Source organism: Thermobia domestica, chromosome 2 (assembly GCF_964235325.1).
Source record: "Thermobia domestica chromosome 2, izTheDome1.hap1.1, whole genome shotgun sequence".
NCBI classification, from domain to species: domain Eukaryota; kingdom Metazoa; phylum Arthropoda; class Insecta; order Zygentoma; family Lepismatidae; genus Thermobia; species Thermobia domestica.
Window position 1 is genome coordinate 280874153 of NC_137455.1, and position 18736 is coordinate 280892888.

At 35.5% G+C, this 18736-nt stretch overlaps 1 protein-coding gene across 2 annotated transcripts in view; it reads left to right on the plus strand.

The window, feature by feature from the left end:
- The window catches only part of LOC145678525 (uncharacterized), a 102707-nt gene extending 85580 nt beyond the window's left edge, over window positions 1-17127 (plus strand). For both annotated transcript variants that reach the window (XM_081748771.1, XM_081748772.1), the window contains exons 12-14: window positions 559-770; window positions 6623-6859; window positions 15573-17127. In XM_081748771.1, coding sequence (XP_081604897.1) covers window positions 559-770; window positions 6623-6859; window positions 15573-16427 — 1304 coding nt within the window. In that variant the 3' untranslated portion in view covers window positions 16428-17127. The remainder of the gene's footprint in view (window positions 1-558; window positions 771-6622; window positions 6860-15572) is intronic.
- Window positions 17128-18736: the final 1609 nt, after the last annotated feature.

Consider the following 18736-nt stretch of genomic DNA (forward strand, 5'->3'; position numbering starts at 1 on the left):
TCATCCAACTAACAAACCATTTGAGAAAGAGAGGGAATAATGATCAGACCCCGTTACAGTTTATACTGATAATGAGTTTAGTATTTACATAAATTTGCATTCTTATGCACATTTTGTGTGTGTATCCATATAGAAAACGTAATGAAAAGAAAGATATACTTTACGTATTTGCTTATCTATAACAAATCGTAATTTAAAATGTGGATGACTAAAATAAATAAATAAATTAATTAATTAAAATAGGTGATTTGGACTATTTGGATACTTACCACACTTTCGAACCCAATGCCTATAAATGTGCTTGTCTTTTGTCACAGTTTTAAGGATGTGTATTTTAAAGATATAAATTTAATTTCATCTAATCAAATTTAATTATAGAGTATTGAATTTATTTGTAATCTTCTGTGGAATTCGTAAAGAAGTTCATCTTTTCAGAAGTTCAGAAAGTAAGTCTGTGTAGTACACGCCAGTTTTGTCATATATTATAAGAAAGTTAAAAGTTGTATTGCGATAAGAAGGCAAGTAATTCAGCTAATTTTGGTTTTTGTGCTATCTTAGCTCGAACAGAAGTCAAGGAGGAACTAGAGAAAGAGTATGCTATTAAGTGTGAAAAGCTCAGGAAGGAAGTTGAAGAAACTTGCAAGCAAAAGTACAACACAGAGCTTCAACTTAAGCTAGCAGAAGCAAGGATGGATTGGATTGACGAATATTCAGCTACTTGTGGCTTACAACAAGCTAAGAGTCAGAAGGAAAACGAGAAAATACAACAGGTAATGTGTTCACTAGTAAATAGCGTCAAACATAATGGGAGACTGTATGCATTAATAAATATGGAAAGATAGAGAGAAGTATTATTATAATTTCTCACACATATTCCGCACATTGGTTTTATGAAACCACTTGCGGTCCTGTCTATATATGAATACAAAATTTCTGTATTTGTATATAGGAGATGGACAAAAATATGGAAACGCCTGGTATAAAAGAGGTAGCCATTTCAAACACGATTTGCTGGTAGGTGTCGCTGTGGTCACCGACATCCTGTGAGATGTATAACCTGGCTAATCAAACAGATGGGCCAGTTACAGTTCAGCGACCGGTCCGTGCAGGTTATCGTAAATTATGTCTGAGCCGACAGAGATTCAAAGAGGGCAAATTGTGCGTGCGCATATGGTGGAAGCTTCCCTGACGAAAGTAGTGGAAATGTTTGTGTATTAAGAGGCACAGTCTCGAAGATCATGACTGCCTACGAGTATTCCGGAAAAACCGCACCAGCGTGGACTCAAGTGTGTGTTGCGTGACAGAGACAGATGCACATTGAGTACGATTGTGTCCAAGCAGAAGATTCCACGGCGCCAAAAGTCACAGCTGAACTGAATACAGTACTTACAAACCCTGTTAGCGTCAAAAGTGTCAGAAGAGAACTCCATAAGCAGGGAATTTATGGCATATCTGCAATTCTCAAACCACTCATGAGTGTTGATCATGCTGCTATACGGAGAAAGTGGTGCAACGCCCATAAAAACTGGAGAATAGAGCAGTGGAAGACTGTCATCTGGTCGGATGAGTCTTCCTTTACATTGTTTCCAACTGTTTGCCGAGTTTACGTGTGGAGAACGCCAGCACAGGCATACGATACAGAGTCTCTGCTACCAAGAGAAGCATGGCGGTAGTTCAGTAATGATTCGAGCAGCCATATCCTGGTATTCTGCCGGAACCATCATCACTCTGCACTGACATGTCACTGTCAAGGACTACGTAACCATTTTGAGTGTCCATCTGCATCCCATGTTGCAAACTTTGTTCCCAGATGGTAATACCATGTTTCAAGATGACAGAGTCCCTGTTCATACGACTCACATCCTCCAGGACTGGTTTGATGAGCACGAAGATGAAGTGTCACATCAGCAATGGTCTCCACAACCGCCAGATCTCAATATCATTGAGCCCTTGTGGTTAGTTTTGTAGACCAAGGTGCTAGCCCGCTACGCACCACCATCGTCTCTACAACAACTTGCATCTGCTTTAGCAGAAGAATGGTAAAACATCCCTTTGACAACCATACGTGACCTGTATTTCTCCATTCCCCGTCATCTGCAAGCCGTTCTGCGTGCCAAAGGTAGTCCTACTCGCTATTAATACAGGTAATATGCAGTTTTTCAGGTGTTTCCATATTTTTATCCATTCCTGTACAAGGTTGTTTATCATGAAACGTCCTTGTAATTTATAAGCTAATTAATAAAAAAATGCTGCCATTTCGAACAAAATATTAATAGACTGAAATCGTTTGACATTCTCTGTACAATATTACCAGACTAACATTGTTTTCATCCAAACATGAAGTTGTATTTTTTTTTTTTTTTTTCATTTTTTACACATTTTAAATCTGTCAAACGAAAACTTCAGTACTTATTCAGTGTCACAAATTAAGGACCCTACAGTATCATAAACATCCAAATTTTGAGAGCATGTGAAACAGTAATAACACAGTTGAGACGAATATGTCAGTTCACATCCAAAGTGCCTTAATGCCGATTACTATGATCATGATATGATGCACTTCGAATAAATAGGAACAAAATTCCAAGGTATTGAAAATTTGACTTTTTTCTGAAAGCATTCTTTCGAAAAGCTGCTCAGAAAAACACATCACATCCAAAGACTTACATCGTTTTCAATAGACGAAAAAAATCATAATGCCTTTGCAACAATTTGATATCTCCAACTGTTCGGGAGATATGATTAAGATTGGTAAAGTTCGCAGCATTGCTCAAAATCATGTAATGCCAGAATGGAAATTAAAATTTACATTTGCTACAAACACGCCTTTTAAGTAGTATAGCAATCTTTGCCTATGTTTTTCGTGAGTCCTAAACGGTTTGAGATATGAAATGGCATTATGATCTTTACGACTATTGAAAACCGTCTACGGAATTGACTGTCATACCTATCTAAGCACTTATTCAAAATACAACCTTTTGAAAAAGTCGAATTTTCAATCCCTTGTAGCTTAGTTTTTATTCATTCGTAATGTTCTAAAATATTAACAGTAAAGTACTTTATTCCGAGTTCGGTTCCTAGTGGGATAGTATTAAAATTTGAACGTATTACGGATTCTGCCGTAAACTGTAGATCCAAGTCTCATATAGTCGCAGTGCTGAAAAGGGACGCTAAGCTTCAACAAACAGCAACTAAAGTAATTAACAAAAAATTGGCTACTTACCAATGAAATCCCCCATGCGCCCATGTAATTGTAATTATAAGCAACTAAAGTACTTTGGATGTACCTTGTCCCGACCGTCTCAGTTGGGTAATACTGTTGTAACTACCTTCAAAATATGAATGTTTGTGGTACAGAAGCTTCCTTAGTTTGCAACCTTGATTAATTAATTGATATTGTAAGTTTTCATTTAACATGTAGATTTGAAATATGTAATAATTGTCGTAGTGTCATTTGAAAAAAAATACAACTTATATTTTGTTATCAACATCGTTCATCTATTGGTATTACAGAGTTGACAAATAATTTTCTCTGTCAATATTTGCATCATACAAAATTCCAGGTTAAAGTTACAAGGGGTCATTCCACATCAAAGGGACCAGTTACAGTCCCAACTAGACTATCTCCAAATCTAATGAAATTCATGGGATGGTTCTATAAGGTCTTGGATGGTTGTGTGCCAAATGTGAGTTAAATATTGTCTTTGTTTGCACATTTTTAAGACTTTTTAAAGAGGGGATCCATCTTCTCGCTCACGCAGGTCTAAAAGTATCAACTTTGTCTCGTTTTTTTGAAAGTTGCAGTATACATGTAGGCCTCTGTTTTTGCATAGTGAGATACCTTTTTAAGCTGGATTAGAATATATTATTGATTGACCTTTTAAACATACCTGAACAGAATATACTAGTTGAAAAAAAAAAAAAAATCTGCAGTTCGAGAACCCACATTTAACCGTAATGTTTTGTTAAATTAATTAAGATTTGATGTAACACCCACATATGTTGTCGATATGTGTATTAAATGCGATAGCTACTGACTGTCTCCATGAAAAGATATGGATATGCACTTGCAAAGGTATACAAAATGTTTTTCATACAAACTTGTGAATATCTGTGGAGGGAAATGTCTTAACTGTGTGTTCTCTGATCATTTTTATCGTACCAGAGCTAGAAAAAGCATGTTTCAGGTTTTAAATAAATCCTGTGTAATTTAGATTTAGAACCATAATCTAATGAATAAAAAAGTAATCTAAAAAGTTACTCTTGATACTTCGTGTTTACAATGCGGATTTTGTTCAGCGACTATAGGATGAGGCAGAGTCAGTGCAAATTGGTTTATGTTACTAAAAATATACAGCTAATGCACGAATCAACTTCAGACATAAGCATAAGAATGAAACAGGTAGAAATCCACAAAGCAATTTCGACAAATATGAGCTATACTGAAAAAATCAATTCCCTTTTAGGGGGAAATAGATCTGCAATTCTGCCGTGGACAAATTTTAAGTAAAGTTATTGTCAGCAGCTACACCAAAGATGACTACAAGGAATTGATCAAGAAATCTTAGTGCAGTTTGGAATCAAAAGACACAACGCTGTAAACAATGCCCGGAAAAACTAAACTTGCATTTTATTTGGCAGATGTTTTCAAAGATTGTGATCCAGAAGAAATGATAAAATACAAATAATGGATGGATTCATCCATACAGGAATGCGTTAGCGACACGACAGACAATAGAAGACTTCACAACGAACTTCTATTAAGAATTTACGGTTTTTAAGCAGCTTAAGGAAAACCTTGAACATAATGAGGGGATCGGATTGATGGATTTTACTGAGAGCTACTTATTTGTTATTCAAAGTGCTGTTCAAGGATTCCTTTTGAAGAATACCCAGACCATCTTACATCCCTTTGTGGTTATTTCGGTGGAAAAAACTAGTCTACGTGTACATAACTGCCTTGGTCATCATCATCATCATCATCATTATTATTATTATTATTATTATTATTATTATTATTATTATTATTTTTATTATGCCTGGTTGAGTATTTGAAGATAGATAGATTGAAGATGGCATTCGAATTCTTCAATGACAATATTCTAGCCATCACGTTTTAATATATTTGTTGTGTGACCGAGGAATAAGTTGAAGCAATTCAGGTTGGTCAAGAAAGGTTTGCCAGTGTGACACAATTGCTGGAACAAGAGAAAACCATCAGTTAAGACCATTAGCTTAAAATAAGATCAGAATGCCAATGATGCTGCAGTATTCACAGTTAATATCTTTGAAGCAGATGAACAACTTACAGCTGTTTCAATTCCAAGTGTACAGCCTAGACAGTATGTTGCATTCACGTATGACATGTACGCAACGCTAAAGATACTCGTGCAAATTATAAACGTGGCCACGCTTGGACAAATTTCTAAATGTGCTTTTTATACTATTTCGAGAACGCTGAATTGTATGGAACTACAGTATTTTTAAACGTATCCATCCATGGGATCACGAGAAGAAATGATCTCAAAAATGAATATTTGAACTATAGGTCGTGCAAATGGTAAACGTGGGTATGCTTGGATAAACTTGTGATTGCGCTTTATATACTAATTTGAGATTCTGAATCCAATTCAACTATTCTACAATATACCCATCTATGAGATCATGAGAAAAATGTTCTGTAAAAGTTGCGGTATTTGAACTACCGTTTATGTCAATTGTTAAAGTGCGAGATATCTGAACTACCACTTGTTTCAATGATAAAACTGCCCACGCTTGAATAAATTTTGAGGACTCTGAATTTAATAGAATTGTTTTTAAATATATCCATCTAAACTTTGAAGTTATTTTTCTCGTGATTCCATAGACGGTCTTCTTCTTTTCCCTGGCGTTTATAGCTGATCATCAGTTTTGATAAACTCTTGTTTCACTTTCTTGACTCTCGCAAGGGACATATCGAGTAGCTGCGGTAACCCTCTTCTCCGTTTGTTTGAGCGGAATCGTACATGATCCATATATTGATTCCTCTTCTGCACTTGTTTGAGCGAAATCGTATATGAACCGTGTATTGGTTCGTATTGTACAAATTTGAGTACATTGTAAATAATAAGTCTGCTCTGACTTCGTAAAGCAGATCCTTTCTTCCTAGAACTTTGTCTAAAACTCATCACGCGAGCAAACATCCCACTTCCTGTCGCAAGTGAGTTCAGTGTGATATGAAGATTACAGTATTGTTTACCGTCAAGTAAAACTTCCCCATCTCGTCTTGTCACATTTTGAGTTTATTAAGGTCAAATATCAGCTTACCGTGCTATATCTGTGATAATCGCTTTTGTGTCGGAGAGAACTTCCACCAGGAATTGAACCTAAGCCCATATATCATATACTGTGTTGTTGATATTTTTCTTTTTCCTTTTTTTGTTTTATTTTGTTTTGTTTGTTTAATTATCGTGCTTTGAATTAATTATACAATTAGAAAGTGATTTTCCAAAGTATAGTGGGTATTAAGCAGATTTATTATGCTCAGTGTAAACGACTCATATAAATTCCTGTCTTGATTCTGTTGTTATGTGATGATTTGAGATTATATTATTACTTTTTTTATTTTTATTTATTTATTTAGTTACAGAATGAATGTAAAAAAATGAAATTGGAGCTTGAGACAGTGACGCAACGCCATCAGAAAGAACTGGTGTTGCAACGAGAAAAGATGGAAGACATATTAAGAGTAAAATTAAAAGCCCAAGAAAAGAAACTGGAAGAAAGATTTCGAGAAGAATATCGGGAAGAAGTTAGAAAAATTGAAGAGGAAAGAGAAAAACTTATAAAGGAAATGAGACAACAAATTGAAGCCGAAAAGGTAATTTTAAGTATTCTCTGTGTTATAAACTTTTATGATGCTTCAGTTTAATTTGTTTCGTGAGGTATACAGTGCCCGGACGATATTAAGAAGAATTCACGAGTAGTGTTGATGGTAACCTTAACTGCTATGTTTATCAGCAAACTCCTTTTTTTCTAAGTCGCACAAGTACAATCGAAGTAGAAACGTAGGAATACAAGTTTGTGCGATTTCTGTCGTACAATAATCGCGTTGCACAAATGCAGCCTTATACTTTACAAGCTTATGGTCTTCCCCTGAAGCTTTGTTCACGAAGAAGAAAAGTAGGAGGAAAAGTAATAAAAACATAAAGGAGATAAAAAAATTACCGAACCCATCAGGTTAAAGCAGTGCAAAAGACATCTTGTCGATTGCTGCCGGTCACACATCAGATTGTAGTGTAACACGCTGTGAACTTGTGATGTTTACTCCGTAGGATGGTAATCCAAGTAGAGCAAACATTACAATAGATAGTCATTAATCGAATCTTTTATCCGAGCGTTAACGGCGAAACAGGTTATCACAAAGCAATAGCTTCTTTCACCGCTAATCACACATAGGCGAAAATTTAACTAACAACATTAAACTTACGATTAGGATAAAATTTCAGCATCGTTCAACCTGAAATTCAGTTAGACACTCCAAGAATTCAATTATACCAATATATTGCACCATGCACAACAAAGAGAAAGCACATGTGACGACTAACTATAGGTCGCAGTAAAGTCAATGACACGCACAAATTTGGAAGTTATATTTAATATAGCACTATACTTACATTCCTTCGAAAATACAAGGTAATATTTTCGCAATAACATGTATCGATGTTCTACATATATAAAATTATAAACGGATATATTGATTTTTATATTTCTCGCCAAATTTTTATCGCAGTGAGTGTGAAATGCTTCCTATCATGGTTCTGGTTCTGGCGCCCAATGAAAGCCACGTCACTCAATTTCTCTCTTGTTCTCGCGGTTCACGCGAGTTCCACCTACCAGAGTGACGTAAGCACAGGTAGGACTGTAATTGGCTGCCGTTGGTTGCCAAGGCCGCTGGCTGCTTCGTCTGCTGGATGTTGCTATTCCGTGAGAATGCACAACGCTCAGATACACTGTTTGTTTAAATGTAGCAGCCTTTTGAAATAAAAAGAAATTAAATCGTCTGAGCCGGGTACACAAAAAATAATGCACAAATAAGTTTATTACAAACTGGCAGGCTCAAATTATATATTATTTTGTTCAGAGGAAAAATTGTCAGCTCATGTTAATGTTTTTTGTTGTGCCAACACTGTATGTATTATTAATTATCATAATAATTCATCCTCATTCTTTGCTTAACCAACTCGTATCTACTTTACTTCTTTTTCCCCCCTATTTTTATCCTCCGTGAACAAGGCTCCAATTAGTGATGTGAGGTGGAAAATTTTCCGTTCTAAACAAATATCAGTGATCAAGTAATAATTTCTCATTAACCATAAAATTGATTGACTTCACGTATAGAAATGTTGAAAGTGGAAGATCGTTTAAAGAATCTGAAAATTTTGATGGCTCAGGAATTTTCCGGTACTGTGTAGGAACAATTTTTCATGAATCGAAAAGTTTTCTGTCGTGTATGGAAAAATTGATAAAGTCGGAAAATTTTCCATCATTTTGAAGCAAAAAGTAAAACAACTTTTTATGAATCGGAAAGTTTTATTTCTGTGTAGAAACAAGTGAAAGGAATTTTCATGGATCGAAAAATTTTCAGTACGGTATAGAAACAAGTGGAAAAACTTTTCATAACCCGGAACATTTTGAATATTATGTATAGTGATGTTAAGGGGAAATTTTTCCAGTATATTTAACTGCATATTGAGTTATAAAATTGAATACCTGTAGGGGAAAGTTAGCAACAAATTATAATTTTCCAATTAGCTTCGGGAACCGGAAAATTTTCTAATACTTTGAGTTGGCAATTAAAAACTTACATAATGTTTCTCTCTCTCTCTCTCTCTCTCTCTGTGTGTGTGTGTGTGTAAAAAGAACAGGGAATCCAGTTCGTAGAGCACAAATATATCATACCTTTGTTTAAACAAGAAAGCGAAAAGAAACCTTTGAAGATTTATCAATTATTTCAAAAACAGAAAATTCCATTATTTCTTCACATATACGCCTGCCTATGTAATAACTACATAAAACATAGAAGTTCCACTTCCTTATGAAGATTATTTTTCTAACAGAAAATAATAAGAAATGCTTTAATTTTATTGTGTTTAAAGTTATGAGAAAACATCGTATTTCGCATTAAATTAACGAAATATGAATTTGTGAGATCAAAGGTGAATTCTGAGGGAAGAATACATTGAAATTTTTTAAACAGTTTTGCAGTAATGAAGAATCGTTAGATTTTCACTTCATGAAACTGTTCTCAGACAATATTTCTTACAAATAAATTTTACGGCTAAACAACGATGTTTTTATGAATCGGAAAACTTCCTGTTTCAAAATTTTCCAGAAAATTTACACCACTGGCTCCAGGAAAGAATCGAAAGCTTTCAGCAGTCGGAATTTCTTGTTAAAACTCCTGAGCGTATTGAGGTTCATTAGTTTACCTCTTTTGGTCTTTGCCCTTTTGATAATATGAGAATAAAGAAGAAACATGCTTTTAAAGAAATGTCACATATAATTTCTTTCTGCACAGGCCATAGATCAGTCCTGTCCAACTCAGTATTCTGTGGTGTCACAGTTTGAGGCTCTCATTCTCACCAAATCACACGAGAGCTCCTCTGTGGCTAAGCGGTTAGCGTACGCGCCTTTGGCGCGGGAGACCCGGGTTCGATTCTCGGCGGGAGCTCATGTGGTTCGGATTCTACGTTAATCAGTAGGTCCACGTCTCATATAACCTCGCTGCTGAACGGGACGATAAACTCAAATCAAATCAAACCAAATCACACGAACATACAAGGAACCTGGCTTCACTAAAGATGGGTAGTGACAGTCTAACAAGAATATCGATGAGCCGATGGATCTGCAGCAGCGTTTTATTTAAGTGGTGTCGCATCGCAGTTTGCTACACAAAATCCTAGAAATGCGATACAGACGAAAAATTGTATCGCAAAATTCGATGCATCTATCATCATAATTTTTTACCGAAGTGGGCTATTTTTGCAACAGAAAACAGTTTATCATTATCTTTCCTTTACGATAGAGTGGTCCTCTTTCGATCTTACATATAATTAAAGCTTAGTGATTAGTCTTCTTGGAAACCCGACGTTTACCTTTAGATGTCTTTTGGCTCTCAAGAACACAATCTACTACTGATTACAAACCAAATTATTGGAAACAAACCGTAGAACTGATGACAAAGACCATATCCTCTTCGACACTATTCTGTCTGTAAAGAAAGTGGTTCAATCGACTCTCCAAATCCAAGACTTTAGCTTATTTTTCAAAAACTAGATTACTAGGTAAAATATTAGATCTTAGCAGTACTATTTTCTGTCCTCTTTATTTTTTTCATATTTTGTTTTATAGTATTGGCCTAGAAATATATATCTGTTTTGCTGTGTTTACTTATTTTACATTGAAAGGGGCCGCGGTGGCTCAGTGGTAGAGCGTTCATCTCTGCTGCTTGGGATCCCGGGTTCGATCCCAGCCCCCGCCACGTGAACTTTGTGCTGGACAAATACCGTGCGTGGGTTTCCTTGGGTTCTCCCGTTTCCTCTCACTTTCTTCATTCCACCATTTTCATTCATTTCTCATAATCACCGTCTCCTTTAGCTAGCCGGCATATCCGTGGGACGTAAAACTCAAAGATTTCATTTTTCTTTTTAATTTTACATTGAAGTTACGAAAAACAAAATAGTGTTCGGTTTAAAATGTTTAAAATATGGAGAACGCATTGGATTCGAGAAGCAGTTGGCTACAATTAGAAATTGGATTCTGTGCGAAATAAGTTATTTTATCATAAAAAATGAAGTTGACTTCGTGGTGCGTAATCCCAATCATCTATTTCTTCAAGTCATTACGGATTCAAAACTTAATTATTATTATTATTATAAAAAAAAAAATATGGACACATTCGGAAATAGTTACCAGCTTGAACAATCTGTAGAATGTCAAAGTTAAAACTTTTTTAAAATATAATTGCTGTTACTTTTTCCTCACTTCACTTTTCATTATCATACTACTGTTTCACTGTCTATTTCACTGTATGAAATAATAATAATGTTTTTCTTGGCTGCCGCGAGTGCGATACAAAACTGTTTCACATTTTGCTACTTAAAAAAAAAAAAAAAAAGTTGGTCTGCGGATACATTACACGTGAATCCATGACTACTTGTACACTACTAACACCCCTCTTCACGTTTCTTCGTCCTCTCCTTAGCTCTTACTGGCGGTCCTAGGTTCAATTCCAGGTGAGACCCGGTCAAAAATGTGTAAAAGCTTTTTCAGGTCAGCCATCTGGAATGAGGTTTTTCCGGGAATTTCCTCATTCACACAGGCTGGTATCTAACATTATGTTTCCAGGCCACTTCCGCATTCCTTTCTTCCTTCTCCACTTCCTCGGATAGTGTCATCGCCGAGGGACATCGTCCCTCATGATGTGATGGGCTAGAATGGTCATTAATGTCAAAAGACCAGAAAAATATAATTTCTAATTGGCTTCTACTCTTTGTCTGTGTCTGTGATTATGCAAGTACATCACTCGTTAATCCATGACTATTCGTAGGCTGCCAACACTTCTCTAGACATTCTCCCTCCTCTCTTCCTTCCTTTTACTGTTTCCCAGAGCCTATGGTTATGAAGAGATATCACTCGTGGATCCATGACTACTCGCACTGGCAACACTTCTGCACAGCATTATGTCTCCTCTTCTCCTGAGCTTTTATTTTTTCTCTGAGTCGATAATTAGATGCAGATACACTACTCGTGATCCGTTACTATTCTTTTCCGCTGCCATTTTTCTAGTCCATCCTCTTGCCTTGTTCCCTGCCATCTATTTCACTGAGGCGCTATCCTAAGCGTAAAAGCGTGCCCCGACGTTATATGTCGACCACTTGGAACCGACTGCTACGGAGACCCCATTCTCTCCGTAAAACATCACATTCGTTATTAACTAATATAAATATTAAATTTGATACCTCGGAGATTGTAACTATGAAACGCTGCAACTACAGTGTTACAGCGCGCGCAACATTACATAATTTTGTCCAACAATATTTTGGTGTAATAGCAACAACTTGATCGCATGGGTAAGAATCAGTCAGGATCCATATGTACTTGGAGCTGTAAATTTTGAAATCCACTTAACTTAATCGTAGTTCTTACAACCTGCAGTTTTCCAAAAGATACACATTATTGATTACTGCGTAAATTGGCCACCGTTATATTTCAGACTCGACTACTTTCTCTTAACTTTAATCCTGCGTATGTAAAATTCATTGGTATTTTAATAACTTCACTTAATTTCTCTCTTTATCTTGACCATCTGAAGTGACACTAGAAGTACGATTCTGTTGCCATACTTCTTTTTTCAGCATTGAAATGTTCACGATATTAACATTTTCTTTCCTTTTTTTCCCCTCCGAATTATTTATAAGTACTACAATCGTGCCAAGTACTTCTCAAAGGGCGAGTGACTAGGGAAGTAGGTAGGGGTCTTTGTCAATAAATAGGTAAAAGTAGGAATTATATTTCTACTGATACTTGTCACTGTCCAAGAGTGTCTTACCAGATGGCAGTCCATTCTAATGTGAAATTTCTTCTTCTTTTCCTCATGTCACCCAGCTCAAATCTGTGGGAAACATTTCTTGCGCAAAGAAGTGACGAATTCAGATATTCATGTATTTGTTCGCTCAGCAGAAAGGGAAAAAGAAACAAATACACCATTTTTATTTGTTAGTACCTGCGTGTTAATTTTCCGTTGGGTTATAGATGTCATAAAATAATGGATATATATGTATAGGGTATGGTCGACCGAATAGGGTCAGGAAAAAGAAAAAGAAGAATTACTCAGAATTATGATACATTAATTTCTTGTTTTTTCTTGTTTTATATACATACATCATTCCTTCACATTTCTCAATTCGTTTGGTCTTATTCGTAATTCTTAAAACGTTATTTTTAAAATTATAAAAGTTGAGCATGACCCTATTCACTCAATCTCTGTCGGGTGAAAAGGATCAATGAATAAGGTGAAAGAGGTCATTAAAAACCTGTTAAAATACATACAAATATTAATATATTCACTCAAGATACACATAATAACATTTCTACATTGCACACTGACAGACTGGCGGCCCAAAATAGGAGCCTAGAACTATTCATTGTTAAGAAAATTGTATTACATTTTTAAAAACTCGAACACAAGTCTAAGAGGCGCATAAATTTTAAAAAAGTAGCTGATACAAATTGTACATTGTATTAGTTGCTCAAGATAAATATTAGTTTTATGCTAACACATAAGATAGAAAGCGATAACTATTTATTGTTGGGGGAAAAAAAAAAAGTAATGTTTTAATAAAGCCTGACACACGTTATTTCACTACGAGTGTTGAAGAATGTAATAAGTCGCTGGTAGTTTTTACGTGAGTACACTTTCGTCACATAGAAATTTCAAGCTTAGATGTGCCTACACTTGCCACAATAAGACTTTTTACCTTCAGCTTCGACGCAGACTTCATGATACCATTCTGTACCTTTACCTTGACATCTGATCCAAGAACCCGAATCTTGGGAACGAGGATCGTAGTATGACACAAAGCAAAATTTTCACACTGTATTTTCTTCCGATTGCTTAGAACTTTGTGTTTCAACATTTTCTAAAAGATCTTCATCATCAGACAATGAAAATGTTCGATTGATTGCATATTTCCCAGGTGGATCTTCTTCTGTTCTTTGCGGCGGTTTCTTTGTTCAAACCATCACTTCTAGCAATGGATTGTCCTTCTAGTTTGCGCAAGGATATCTGAGGATTGCGCTTTCGAAACAGTTGTAACCACTCAATACCAGCCAGCCGATATACACGTGAAAAGTTGTGCTTCAACCCGTTACTTTCTGCAAATAAGTACGCAGCACGTCGTATGTCATTACGATCTAACCCAAAACCACACCCAGACAGCTTGAGAATTCTGGATACTAGTTCTTTCTTTTGCTCTTTTGAAAACTGTCTGCCCTCAACGTTGTTTTATACTTTTCAATGGATCACGTACATGTTGATGTAGCCTTCTCTGGAGACAAGAGTGTGGCACATTAAACAAATCTACCGCATGTATTTGGCTCCTTCGTTCTTTATATGCCTCTATTGCCCGCTGCATCTGTTCTTTTGTCCATTGTTGTTGCGTTTTTCGCCGATATCTCGCCATCTGAAAGAAAAAAAAAATATAGAATAAAATTAATCAGTAACTTTAAATTTTTTACGGTTAAGTTAGTAAGTAACTTTAGCAAGCAAGTTAAAGTACACTTAAGTACGTTTAGTAACTACGGTAACTTTAGTAAATTAGTAACATTGATATACTCGAACTGGCGAAAAAATTACATGAAACCAAGAATGATATTCTAAATGCCTCTTATAATATATTTTGTTATCGAAAATGTGTGACCCTTTTCGCCCACATTTTACTGACCCTAATCACCCATATCCGTAACAAATTGTTTTATGAGTATTGGGAACACTGTCATGCACCTGTATCGCATGACTCCACTACCTCAGGTCACACACACTATGAAGTAACTACATACAAAATTTCTTACTGATACGATATAGCACATGAGAGAAACAACATAAAACAGTTACCTTGAAAATTTAAATTAACTAAATTTTCCATATACTTACCTTTTAGAGAGTAATTTCCGCACACTTTTCTTCCTGAATGTACCTTCAGACTGCTTCTTTTCTTTGTTTTCTAAGACTAGCTATGTCTAAAGAATGTCACCAGACAGTAGCACAGGTTCGCCAGTTTCTGTTCCACATTTCACGTCAAACGCAAATTTAACCCTATTCAGACGTTGACCCTATTCGGCCGACCTTACCATATATATATATATATATATATATATATATATATATCGACGTTTTAAAAATGGCACCCTTGGGCCATAAAAAGCTACTCTTAAGGTCAAAATAAGATGAAAGTGCTATATAATGGTATGTCCACCAGAGGCTTCAGCCACTAGGGCTAACCAAATATTTGATGATATGTCAACGTCGTAGATAAACCATGAACTATTAGAATTGCTTTACGAACTCATCAACCAGTTACATGAATTCTCGCCAGATGACTTAAACCAGTAGGTGGTGATACTAACCACATCTATTAACATCGATAGAAGTTTAATCATGCATTTTAGAAGCCACATCTTTAGCAATTTATGTATGCATGTTCGTTTGCCTCTGTTAGTAAATAAGCTGTCTTTATTTTTATGTATATGTATGTATGTATACACTTTTACCAATGTTAATTATTGGTAGGGTTGTATCAAAGTCTATCTGCTGTAACTATCCTTTGTGACTGCGTTTGAAAAAAATATCCGCCTATATCTGCAACGTTGAATTTATTTATTTGTCCCTTTTCTTTCACCGATACGCCTGCAATAATCTTAAGTTATCCTCTATATGCAAATGAATTGGTAATTTATTAAATAAATGTTGATAGTTTATTTGGTTGTTTTTGTTTTTACAGCAGGGAATAAGTTAGTGTTTCATTTTGCAGGTTGCCTTTGTTGAACGATATGAAAAAGACATAGAATCCATTCTCAATGACAAGTACAAACGTCCATCAAAATGCATCGGAACTTCTCCAGTAAAACGTTGCGAACAATCTGTCAATACGGACAAAGAACTGCAGAACGAACAAGAAGAAGCAAAAGTTCTCCGAGAGAAAATAAAAGAAGTAGAGAGTGTTTACCGTAAAAAGGAAGAAGAATGTCAAGCACGGATATCTCACGTTGAAACAACCTATACCAAAACGTTGGCAACGCTGAAAAGCGTGATGCAGGTCAAAGGTGAAGAGATCGAGAAGTTGAAAGCAGCAATGTGCAAGGAACAAGAGAAATTGATGGCTACCCTGAAAGAGGAAGCTGAAAGTCATAAAATGGAACAAGAATTTAAAACTAAAGAACTAGAAGAGCAAGTGAAGAATTTGGAGGAGAATGTGAAACAGTTGACGGAAGAACTCAAGGAGAAGGAAGATGCAATGCTGAAGGAGAGGAATTTAATGACTGATGTGGTGAAAAAATGGACAGATGAAGTGCAAAAGATGAAAGAGAAACATTTAAAAGACATGGAAAAGTGTGAAGAAGTGCAAACAAAAAATCGTGCTTTGAAACAAAAGATACAAGCTTACAAGAAATATATAGTGGAGAAAGACAATCATTATCGGGGGGAATTTAAGCGGGTAGAAGACGGTTTCCGGGAGTCTTTGTTAAAGGTCAAAGAGAAGATGGAGGACGTTTGTGCAAAGCGAAATGCTGAACTCGAAAAGAAAGTGAGAGATATAGAAACGTTATATGACAGAAAAATTGAGAAACTGAAGAAAAAGAGTTCTGCAGAGTCTTCTGCCAGGTAAGAGAAACGGTGGTGTTTCTATAACACCTAACTCGTGCAGCTTTAATTGTTTTTGAAAATTTTGACGTGTTTAACTGTGATTTACAAAATTGATACAAAATATTTTTAATATATCATTGAAAATGGTACGAAATATTGTATATATTTATCGTATGCGCGTGTTCGTTTACATGTGTGTGTATATAAAGTAATTAGCGAATATGAATTTGTACATAAAATAATATGAACTTATGTCACGAATTCAGAAATTTTTGGTATTATGTAAAGCAAAGAAAGGCATTCTAAGTAGATATATATTTTTTAATTGAAAGTTTCCATTGGATTTCATTGAAGATTTCACTCTAGAGTTGATTCAAAAATGTAAGTGGTTTCGTTCTTACTTTTATACTAACTTTAACGTAAGTAATAATTGTTATTGAACTATAAGATTAATTTGAAAAACGTGACTGAGATTAAGTAAAAGAGCGAGAAATGAAATTAAATATTATAGTGGAGCAACAACAGATTGCATAGTTCCACAGTGGATTATAATATTATTGCAGATCTGGTGAACTATTTCGATTAGGTAAATATTATTTAAATCTCTTGTTCAGTTAGTGATAGCTAATATCATGTTACATCTTCATATTTCTTTTTTATTATGTTAGGTGTGACAAAAACATATCGCTGATACGTTTCTGTTACTAAACACACTATAATATGTGTGATTCCAATATTATCCAATATTAATTATTATATCCATTCCCTCATTAATAAACCATAGAAATATTCCTCCTCAATGAGTTTCATCTGTCCACGTTTTTTACAGACTTTCCCTTGTAGCACTCCTTGCAGCCGTTACTCAAAACTGTCGGTTGCTATTAACAATAAATAAAATAATGAAAAAAATATTCCGAAGTTGAATATACGGTGTTGCAGGGCGCTTGTTAAAAAGATGCTTCAAGGAATATTTTCCATTACTAATTTCCTGACAAAAATAATTCAAGCAAAATCATTCTAAATTCCAGGAAATGACCAATTTACGTATTGAAACAAGCTCCTTTGACAAATCCTAAGTGCATATAATTTATTATTTATATTTTAACTCAATAAAAAAATAATAAAAAAAAAACTATTTATATTTTAACTCAATACCAATTTAATGTTGATAATAACTAACTAACTAACTAACTAACTCTATGGCCTATGGAACCCGGAGGTTCAGTGCCGCGTTCACAAAAGCTCTCCACTGACTTCTATCCTTAGCTAATTGCATCCAGTTTCTACTTTGTATTCCTATCTCTGCGAGATCCATCTTAATATTATCCTCCCATCTGCGCCTAGGTCTTCCTAATGGTCGTTTTCCTATGGGTCTACCAGTCAAGACTTTGAAAGCGTTTCTACTTTCTTCCATTCTAGCTACATGACCTGCCCACCTAAGCCTCCTAGACTTGACGATCCTAACAATGTTGGGTAAACCGTATAAACTATGTAGTTCCTCGTTATGAAGCTTCCGCCATTCCCCATTCTCGTTCCTCTTGGATCCGAATATTCTTCTCAGGATCCTGTTCTCAAATACTTTCAGTCTATGTTCTTCCCTCAGAGTAAGCGACCATGTTTCGCAACCATACAGAACAACAGGCATGATTATCGTTTTATATATTTTAAGCTTCAAATTCTTCGACAGAATTCGCGACGACAAGAGATTTTGAACCGAATAGTAACACGAATTCCCTGCTTTTAGTCGACATTTAATTTCTTCGTGAATATGATTTTCGTCTGTTAATATTGATCCTAAATATTTGAAAGTATCCACTTTATCAAAAGTATTATTTAATATTTTAACGCCTCCATAATTTGCCGTATTACGGTCCCGACGCACTTCCATGTATTTAGTTTTCTCTGCATTTACTTCTAAACCCATGTCCCTGCAAGCGTTTAATAATATCTCTGCATTTATTTCTACTGTTCTCCTATCATCCCCTATTAAATTTACATCATCAGCATATGCCATAACCTGGTGAATGCCGTTCAACTCTAGGCCCTGGTTGCTATCTTTGATTTTCCTTATGGCGTATTCCAGCACAAAGTTAAATAATAATGGCGACAACGCATCTCCTTGTTTCAGGCCATTTTCGACGTGGAAGCTCGTGGACAAAAATTTTCCTACCCGGACTTTACTTTGGGATTCACATAAACATATCTTAATTAATCTAATTAGCTTTCTCGGTATTCCAAGCTCTGTAAGAACGTTGTATAATGTTTCTCTCCTAACCGAGTCGTAAGCCTTTCTAAAATCAATAAATAGTTGATGTACCGGGGTATTGTATT